Source organism: Bidens hawaiensis, unplaced genomic scaffold, assembly GCF_021521415.1.
Source record: "Bidens hawaiensis isolate Kalapana, Puna unplaced genomic scaffold, B.hawaiensis_p1.1 tig00028503_1, whole genome shotgun sequence".
Classification (NCBI taxonomy): domain Eukaryota; kingdom Viridiplantae; phylum Streptophyta; class Magnoliopsida; order Asterales; family Asteraceae; genus Bidens; species Bidens hawaiensis.
This window is the reverse complement of record NW_027505120.1, coordinates 16,903-27,370: the sequence shown is the minus strand read 5'-3', so window position 1 is coordinate 27,370 and position 10,468 is coordinate 16,903. Positions and strand designations below refer to the sequence as shown.

At 35.7% G+C, this 10,468-nt stretch overlaps 1 protein-coding gene across 1 annotated transcript; it reads right to left on the bottom strand.

Moving 5' to 3' along the window:
* Window positions 1-5,428: 5,428 nt before the first annotated feature.
* On the bottom strand, window positions 5,429-10,257 carry LOC143610857 (uncharacterized). Its single transcript, XM_077085221.1, has 13 exons — window positions 10,139-10,257; window positions 9,159-9,296; window positions 8,959-9,040; window positions 8,810-8,886; window positions 8,549-8,649; window positions 7,777-7,906; window positions 7,552-7,668; window positions 6,826-6,911; window positions 6,581-6,647; window positions 6,397-6,475; window positions 6,180-6,271; window positions 5,946-6,089; window positions 5,429-5,509 (listed from the first exon to the last, which is right to left on the bottom strand). The coding sequence occupies exons 2-13, from the start codon at window positions 9,291-9,293 to the stop codon at window positions 5,474-5,476; spliced, it is 1,146 nt and encodes a 381-aa protein (XP_076941336.1). The 5' UTR covers window positions 9,294-9,296; window positions 10,139-10,257; the 3' UTR covers window positions 5,429-5,473.
* Window positions 10,258-10,468: the final 211 nt, after the last annotated feature.

Sequence of the window (10,468 nt, the reverse complement as noted above, 5' to 3'; positions counted from 1 at the left end):
CCTTCTTTAGAGTGCCCGTGACTATCAAGTCATCAACATAAACTCCAATGATCAGTGTAGAATTCTTCGTCTTCTTTGTATACACTGCTTGTTCCAGATTGCATTTCTTGAAGTTCAGCGACTTCAACGTTTGATCCAACTTCATATTCCAAGCACGTGATGCTTGCCTTAGTCCATATATCGCTTTAGTAAGCTTGTATACTTTTCTCGCATTCTTAGGCTCTATGAAACCCTCAGGTTGTGAGACATAGACCTCTTCTTTCAATTCTCCATTTAAGAATGCTGACTTTAAATCCAGATGATGTACTTCCCAGCCATGATAGGCTGCCAAGGCTAAGATTAGCCAAACAGTTTCAATACGTGCAACTGGTGCAAGTACTTCATCGAAATCTATACCGTGTTCTTGAACGTAACCTTTTGCTACTAACCTTGCCTTGCATTTCACAATGTTTCCCTTAGCATCTTTCTTCGTCTTGAACACCAACTTCAGACCAATCGCCTTATGACCACTTGGCAAAGTAGTCAACCTCCAAGTGTTGTTCTTGTTGATTGAATCCAATTCGACCTTCATTGCTTCAATCCATCTTTCATCGGTAAATGCTTCCTTGTAATTACGTGGTTCTTCCTCCACCATCATAAGTTCTTCCAACTCATCCATGTTTAATCATCTTGTTGGTGCATCCTCTTGCACTTATGACATACTCCTAAAACCTCGTTTAGGGGTATGATCAAACTCATGATGCGAACTCCTAGTCGTCTCATGAACCACTTCCTCTTCATCTGATATAGGTTCATAGGAGTATGTTGGAGGGGTAACAGGAGAGTTTTGATTACTAACTTCTCCTTCGTGATTGTCTTCGTGAATCTCGGAATTTACCGGTACTGTTTGAACTTCATCAAACCCTTCAATGACAAAACTTGTCAATTGCTTTTCTGATGTACCCTTCTCTTTGATATAGCTATCCCAATTCCAAGATTTCTTCTCCACGAACTTAACATCACGACTTACACAAATCTTATCTTTTTCCGGATCATATAACCTATATGCATATGATAGACCATATGCGTGCTTCTATCATCTAATTTCTTCAAGTGAGATGATATTACCTTGGCATATACCGTGCAACCAAAAATCTTTAAGTCTCCTAGATTCGACTTTCTCCCAGTTAGTGCTTCGTATGGTGTTTTATCCAATAGAGCTTTTGTAGGAACTCTATTCAGTACGAATATTGCGTGCCTACCTGCTTCTCCCCAGAAATTCTGAGGCATCTTCATTGCCTTAAGCATGCTCCGAGTAGTAGATAGCATCGTTCTGTTTCTTCGTTCAACTACTCCATTTTGTTGTGGCGAGTAAGGTGCTGTTAGTTGCCTTGCAATGCCGTTTCCTTTGCAATACTGATTGAATTCGGTTGACGTGAATTCTCCTCCTCTATCAGTTCTCAGCATCCTTAACTTGGTTCGTAATTCTGACTCCACCTTTGCCTTGAATTCTTTAAATTACTCAAATGCTTGATCCTTTGAGACTAAGAAGTAAACCCACATGTAACGAGTACAATCGTCTACAAGTAGGAATATATACTTTTTTCCCGAATGTGTTGGTGGGGATATAGGACTGCAAAGATCTCCATAGACCAAGTCCAAAGGTTTTAAAGACCTGAACTTAGCCTTATTTGGAAATGGATCTCTATTGTGTTTTCCTATAACACAAGCATCACAAATCTGACCCGTGTGCTTGACTTTTGGAATTCCTTGAACCATCTTCTTTTGAGTCATATCTTTGATTGAATCAAAGTTTAAATGACCCAATCTTGCGTGCCACATCCATGCTTCGCCATCCATGTTTGCAAGAAGACATAAGGGTGTTCCTATCTTCAACGTGACATTGTATAACCTGTTGTTGGACCGTTCTACTCTGAATAATAGGTTCTTCCTGTGATGATATATCAACAGACGATTTCCTTCCATGACCACTTTGCACACGATTTTCGTTAGTTGCCCTAGGCTCAATATATTGTTCTTTGGATTTGGAATGTATTACACATCGGATATGATCCTTTGTTATTGATTCTTACATTCCAACAATATAGAGCCTCTTCCCTTGATCTCTACGTTTGATCCGTCTCCAAATCGAACACGACCACTGATTGCTTCATCAATCTCCTTGAAGTGACTCCTCACTCCGGTCATGTGATTACTAGCACCATTGTCTAAATACCATAGACTTTCTTCTATTGACGTGTGCTTCTTGGGTTGGACTTCACCCTTTTTCAACAGGACTTTTTCACTATCATCCACAGTGATTGCCATTAATAGTGTTGGTTCTTAATCTTCTTGCACCGAGTTTGAATGTGCTTCATCAACATTCTTTTGTGGGCATTCCCACTTAAAGTGTCCAAACTTCTCACAGTTGTGACATCTGACCTTTCTCTTGTTGAACTTTTTCCAATTCTTGTTCGTCTTAGGTCTGCTTGACGAGCCTTCTTCCTTAGGACTTTGCCTATCCTTCCATTTCCCTTTCGATGGGTTAAAATTTCCTCATCCATGATTTTCAAATTGCTTATCTCGGCCTGAATTGTTGTCGTGGCGTGTGTACAACAATATGTCTTGACCGTTTTCAGGGCCTCTTTCTTGAGCTTTATTCGCTCTTCATAAGTCTTCAATTTCCCAACGATTTCGTTGATTGAAACTTCATCTATGTCGGTACTCTGTTCTATTGATGCAACAATCTGGATAAACCGATCTGGCACGGATTCTAAGAGTTTCCGTACAAGCATGGATTCATCCAAGGATTTTCCCAATTCACTTGCCTTTGTAGCATATGTGTTAATCCTCTCCATGAAGGTGTCTATTGACTCATCCTCCTTCATCTGCATCATTTGGAACTCCACCATTAACGATTGTAAACGAGCCTTCTGTACTCGTTCAACACCGACATGTCTCTTCCTCAACGCTTCCCACACTTCTCTTGCTGTTCTGCAACTTGCCACTTGCAGAATGACAGCCTCCGGTATCGCTTGATACAGGTACGCAATTGTTGCCTTGTCCTTTTGAGCATCCAGCTGCGTACCTTCAGTAGATTCAATCGTTTCCCATAATCCGTTCGCCTCAAGAATTATCTTGATTCGAATTGCCCAAACAGTATAGTTTGTAGACTTTAAAATTGGACATTGATAATGGGTCAGCGATCCTACCCCTTTGTGTGTTACCATTACGTTGTTATCCGGATGTGAATCCGAATCTGACATCCTCTCAAATCGTATAACTTTCACCTTGACTGACTAAGGTTTTCACAACTCCCGTATAGACAAACCGGTTCTATACACTAAAAAATACAATAATTCAAGAATATAATTTGCAAACCTGAATTTTGTATTAACCGAAAACCCGCGAATCTTATTCCTTCGGTCACCCTCGATTATTCCTTAATTGAAATTCGTTTTCTGAAAAACGTGTTATACGTACTGACAAACCGAATCAACCCTGTATATCTTTCTTCGGTTTAGTCCAACAAAACTCCTTTATTTTTGTTGGAATCGATCAACTATGATCTTTAACCTCGGTTTCTAATTCATACTTGTAACGAATCACCGTTGTGCCTACCTTTATTTACCGGATATCGCCGGATTTACAATAGCCCGCAAACACAAAATACCACGATGCCTCCTAAGTTCCGATTACCCCGCCGGAAAACTCTATACCGACGCCCTTTTTTATACCACCGGAAAATCGCACCGCTACCCTCAACAAATTTACCTCTTTATTTGTTGACTTTAGAAACCGGAATTAACCACCGCCACTAATCCTTAGCGTAATCTTCAAAAACGCTGCCACTCCACAAGAATATAACCAGAATTTCGTTTTTGAAAAACCGGGTTCGTCGGAACCGTATACCGCCGAATAAAACCACACCGTTGGTTTTTTCTTGTGTTAAAACCCTTCAATCCAATGCCGGAAACCACCGACACCAATATACCGTTCAAAATCTGCCCGAAATGACACCTACCGGAAAATCGTGTTTTCGCCGGAATACTCGCCGGAAAACGCTGCTGCTGCGTTTTTTTCTTCTTCGGACCTTCAAGATATTGACGGAGAAACTCCGTCTATGACCTTTGTTCGATTTTTTAACCCAGAAAACTTGCCGGAAAAACGAGATGCCGGAATCCTCGCCGGATTCTGGAAAACTTCGCCGGAACTGCTGCTGTTTTGCCGGAACTGCTGCTGCACTTTTTTTCTGGCCGGAATCTGCTCCTGATCTCGGTATTATCCTCAACCGATCTTCAATTGTTCAATATAATAATCAATTCGAGAAACCCTAATGCTCTTATGCCAATTGTTGGCCCCATCTTGGATCTTTGATAAAGAATTGATAATATGAACAATGATAATGAACTACAATCTTTCTGAATAACTTAGAACTTGGATTGAATGAAATAAACGTTATGAGGTTGCCCCTATTTATAGATCACCAAGAGGTGTGATTTTAGGGTTGCAACCTTTCAAGAACCATAATATACATTTGACAGTTACAAACTTAACAACTTGACACTCTAACCCCTATACTTACATACATGTTTAAGTATGACTTAAACATACTTATAACTAATTACAATACGACCGTTATACTTTAATGACGAGTGATTAACGCTTCAAATTCTTTATGATCATAAAGTAACAGAAGAAGGCCGGTTAATTGGTACATGGAGTAAGAGCTACATGTGTGTTGTAATTACATATTACCATATGATACAATATTCACCGAATTGCCTTACCTTGTATAATAACCATTTACCATATGATATATCTTAAGAGATCATATATGATGATTAGTATGATTACTTAAAACAGATTATTCCGTACTAAGCATTCAGTTCATTCCAAACCTTTTATATACGCAGGTTACTTTGGTTGGTTGAAGAGGGAAGAATAAACTATAGAATTAATCTAAAGGTGTCCATTAGCTTTGTATTTCTGAATAACTATGTATCTGTATATTGAATTTGTATTTCTCTTTTGTTTCTAAACCACTGTTATAGTGACATGCTAGCTCATCCAAGTTGGGGTGTTAAACTAACGTTCTTTAAATGTTACAAATTAGTTGTTCAATCGTTTTAATAGTGAAAAATATTAAACATAATTTCATATTATCAAATTTGACAATTTATGTGTGCTTTCTTGGCAATTTGATCCTAAGAAAAAGATATAAACAAAATTAACACAGATATAAGAGAAGCTCGTATAAAAATTTCTTGTAATTGTGGTTTCTTTGTGTGATGCGAAGAATAAATGATAGCAAGAATAACAAAACGTGTCTACCATGTTATCCATGGAGGCTAATCATAAACTATGAATAACTAGACGGTAGATTGCGATCCACCTGTCAAGATTTAAAAGTTGTTCGTCTATGCTACTTCCGCATCGATGGTGTATAGGAAATAAAGACTCGTCTGTTTGCAAAATATTATACGTAGAGATACTATTTTTGTACAACCTGTGACACAATCCAGTGTATCTACAATAACACAAGAAAAGATGGTGTTAGGGTTTTATATAATTGTTTTTTTAAACTAAAGTAATCGAGGTTAAACCCCGGGTTTTAATCTCACAAATTTGAAATATAATAGTTTTATTCAGTTTTTTGTCAAATTATATCAAAAGTGAATACAGAGTTGCATTCAACATAAGGTTATACCTGAATATCACGAGATCAAAAGATACTTTATGTCGAACACAGTTCAGTTTTCAACAAACTTTATGTCGAGATATAGGAAAAATTACTAAACTAAACAAAACTATATATTTATATTTATATGAAACATAAATATTACAAATTACCATAGAAAAATTAAATTATATCTTAATTAAAGTATAGTATTTCATATAATCATATTTATGAGTTTTAAAAGGAACAAAAGTTTAAAAAGAGCTTTAACAAAATAAATACTTACAATGTTATTATGAGGAGCTTTCCAATAAAATCCTTGAACTGCAATCACAATTAAGTTTGATGTAACAAGAATAAAAATGCTTAGAGAATGTTTCCCCATCCATTCCAATCCGAATGCGACACGTCTCCATCCGTATACATCGACCTGTAATCATATGAAATAATAAAAAGAATATTTAAAGATTTCTAGCACACAAAAATAAATAATAAAATGTGCCAAAATAATAGTACTTACTAGTAGATATAATATACAAAATGTGATTCCTGATGCTGCTGAGGTTACCAACATGTAACTAACTGTGTACAAAGATTTATTCAAAGGGATACCTAAGAAAAACCAAACAGATGATAATAGTTTCATACGCACTCCTACAAACTTATATTACATATACCCATGCAACACTGAAAATATCATATAGTTTTGTAATTTCATGATATTGAAAAATGCATACCTAGGAGAGTAAGTATGAATCCAATAATCAGAAACAAGACCGACATGAATGACCAGTTGCAAAGTCGGTCTTTATGGCCCTGAAAAAACATGTTATGCGGCTCATCATATAAATTACTCATTTTTTGACTTTTTAGGTCAGGTCAAAGTTTGACCATACTGAAGCCAAATTATGAATTATGCACCTGTAATTCGGTCAAAATGTGACCGTATTGAAGTCCAATTATGCAGGCCACAGAAGCTGTTAAAGAACTGCATATCCACAATGCTAACTATATCATTTGTGTTACAAGATTTAATAAAAGTGCAAACGGATGCTATAATCGTAAACTGATAACCTCTATTTATCCTTTGACCACAAATGTCAAATATGTTTATTTATTTTACCATGGCTTAGTTGCTGATTCTTTTTGTATTTGTAATTAATTACCTTAAAATGCCTTCAGGTTCAAACGGGGCATAGCACCATGAAGGTAAAGATTCTGAAAGTGGGCCACCTTTAGATATATTACATTCCTGTAGGCGTATTATATTATTACATACAGTATATAAATCAAGAACCAGAACCAAGGGTGTAAATGAGCCGAGCTCGAGCCATGCTAGTTTAACTTACGAGAGCCTGAGTTCAGTTCGCTTAACTTAGCAGATCTCAAGTTCAGCTCGTGAGTAGTTTTTTCAAGCTCGAGCACAACTCGTTTAACTTACGAGAACTTGAGCTTAGCTCGTTTCGAGCTTTATTACTAAAGCTCAAGCCCAGTTGTGAGTAGTTTTTTCAAGCTCGAGCACAGCTGGTTTGTTATTTTTTAACTAATTGATGTACATTTTTAATTATTTTTTATCTCTATCTATAATTTTAAAATTTATATATGGCCTAATATATAGATTACTTAGTTTTATCGTAAATTTTAAAAAAAATAATATCATATAAATATATACTAAATAAAAATGATTAAAATAATAGGCTCGTTTAGGCTCACGAGCCAGCTTGAACTCAATAACTGAAGCTCTGACTCATTTACCAAACAAGCTTGTTTTTAGGCTTGAGCTCGTTTAAGCTCAAGTCAATTCAAGCTTTTAACAAGCCAATCTCAAGTAGCTCATAAACAGCTTGGCTCGTTTACACCCCTAACCAGAACCCTTGCAGTAACACAAATACCTTCATGTTTCTGTAAACCGGCTTTTGATATAAGTGATCAATGCCAAGAACAAATCGGTCTATCATTCCAGCGGCATTGCAAGCGGGCCCCAAATCACCTCTAACCGAACATGTTACCTACACTCAACAGTCAACAACACAGTATGCGAACATAAATCATTTATTCAGTTTTGCTCCTAAAATAATAATCTTGAAGCACGTAAAAGGTTAAGAAGATGGTCATACAGTATGAATAGTGGTTCCATTTTGTGAAACTAAAGAAGAAAGTGAGTATAAGTTGTTAAACTGCCAATCTGCAGCGTACAGGCCATATGTCAACCCCATGTAGATGGCACACAAGAAAAACACAGCACACCTACACCATAAACACCAAATTTGTAACAATTTTGTAAACTACTGGACTAAAGTTGTAACTCTTAAAACTTGTGGACCAAAGATGTAATATGGGTAAACCACAGATACTATCTGTAACTAATTCTGAAACGATCGCTTACTGTCAACAATTATTTCATTAGTTGTTTAATAAACAGGGCGTGTTCGGGATGACCTGGTTAATCTGTTTAATTAACCAACTCAACCTGTCAACCTTTTTAAAACCAAAATAATAATAAAAAAAATATAAGGTCAACCTGCCACCCCGTTTAAAATTAATATAGAAAATAAAAGATATATTTTTATAAGGTCAACGACCAACTCGTTTTACGACTTGTTTAAACCATTTACATCTTGATTACAACATGCCCGCCCGTTTAAAATTAGAATACAAAGTAAAAATAAAATAATAAGACCAACCACCAAATCGTTTATAACTCGTTTAAATCATTCACATTTTGATTAAAACATGCCAACCAGTTTGACATGAGCTAATACATGGGTTATGATTTCGGTTCCATCGATTCAGCTGGCCAACTGACACCCCTATATATGTAAAACTATGATTCTTTTGGACAAGCGTTTTTAAACGCATACAGTGAAAAGTTATATCATGTATTCTTACCAATGCCAAATATAATTCCTTAAAAATGCATCCTTTTTCCAAGCTTGACAAGGAAGCCATATTTCACACAGTGCTGCAACAATGTATCCAATTGCTATCCTCTTGAAATGGTCACAATAATTAAAAAAAAAAGTTCAGAACAGGGAACAAAGGTTCCAGTTACTGTGCGATATAGGGATTATATAAATTTAACAAGTGATTGCATTTGCATGATGATAAGATATTGCAGCATAAGCATTAACTGGTCCAAATGAACCGCACCTGTAGGATTCCTAGCACGCGTATTGTTTCAACATCAACTCCATATGTTAAAGAAGTAATCCCGTGTAAATAACCACCTGTAGAACATCATTAGAACATTAAGATATGCCTCTGTAACAACTCAACATAAACAAGATGAGTAAGTTTACCTTGAAGAAAAACACCAAGAATTAAAAGTTTCAGTGCTCTTACTATTGCTTTCCATGTGGCTTCATATCGGTTTTGAACTCTCTGTAATGTTAAATCATATGTTCAGTCAATAAGCCGGGTGTGAGTTGACATCTATGGAGTTAGATATATATAATTTTTATAAATTAAATTGTATACAGAATTTGTTTAATTAACTAACCTTGTATACAATTGCAAGTGATACTCCAGCAGCAAAAAGAAACATAGGCATGACAAAATCTGCTAAATGTAGACCGTTCCACGGGGCGTGAGATATTATAGGTAAACTAGAGCCAGCATAATCCACAAGTACCATAAGCTGAAAAATAATAATGATTTCTTAATAAATCACTCAAATGTCACATAGCAAGGCAATATCTACAGTGGATGTAGTCATTTAATTTCAATTCTAAGCAGATATCAATTTAAATAGAATTTAATACATTCTCTTTGTAAAAAGTTGCGATGTAACACTTTTTTCATTCAGAAAGTAAACATTTTCTTTAAATTATTATTCTCTGATATTCTTTGTGCTTCCTCTTAGCCACACATTGTATATACTAATAAATGCATTAAATACGCAAACATGATACGAAAAGGAGCAAAAGCGAGTTCATTTTTGGTGATTAGTATCAACTAAAATGAGATCATTTTTTGTTGTTTGCCATCTTCATCATCAGGTTTTCAATTTCTTGTCATTCCGGTCCGATTCACGAACTCCGTTAATTATTATTTCTGTTAAGTTAAAGTAAAATTACTAAAATACTCTTAATAAATTTATAGAGTAAACTGCCAAACAGAGGATTTGACAATTTACTCTTAATTAAACTTGCATGGTAACTTTTCTGCCCCTAAGACTCAAAGCGTTGTTTTTAGTAGGATCGGGTTTGTTATTCAGCGCACTGTTTACCTGCCACTTACCTTATTGTAATTGTTTGCGGTTAATGAAAAATATTTTCATTTAAAAAACAAATAAAGAAAATTAAACATTATTATATCAACCAAACACAGAATAATTATACTCACATGCAACTTTACTAAATCAAATACTCAAACAACAAAACCTAAAGCTATCATGACTATTTAAATTACATCTAATTGATCATATGTATTATGAAATCATGAATGAAACAGGTGCAATGATAATAATAAAACGCTTACGAAGATAGATAGACCGCGAAAAACATCAAGTGAAGCGATCCTACGATTGCTGTTCTTATCTTGGATGATCTGCTGCTGTGATTCTTCATCGTTGAGCAATGGCTGAACCTCTACCAATTTGCGTCTGAGATTTAGAGAAGAAGATTTTGAACAACTGGATGACATTTTGACGGATTATTTGATGACCAATTGGTGATATTATGAAATTTGAAACGGAGCGAGTGAATATTATTATGGTTTATATCAAGTATGAGTGTTCTTAGTTGGACCAACTATGAGTCGACATATCAAGTTGATGGGGGCCATTGAACACGGATAATAATAATAATA

Bases quoted from the DNA above. Each gene is read 5' to 3' on its own strand.
- LOC143610857 (XM_077085221.1), bottom strand. From the start codon at position 9,293: ATGGTACTTGTGGATTATGCTGGCTCTAGTTTACCTATAATATCTCAC. The intron at 7,907-8,548 runs GTAAGAATACAT...TTTATGGTGTAG, and splicing joins AGGAATTATATTTGGCATTG to GTGTGCTGTGTTTTTCTTGT. The intron at 5,510-5,945 runs GTAAGTATTTAT...GTGTTATTGTAG, and splicing joins AAGCTCCTCATAATAACATT to ATACACTGGATTGTGTCACA.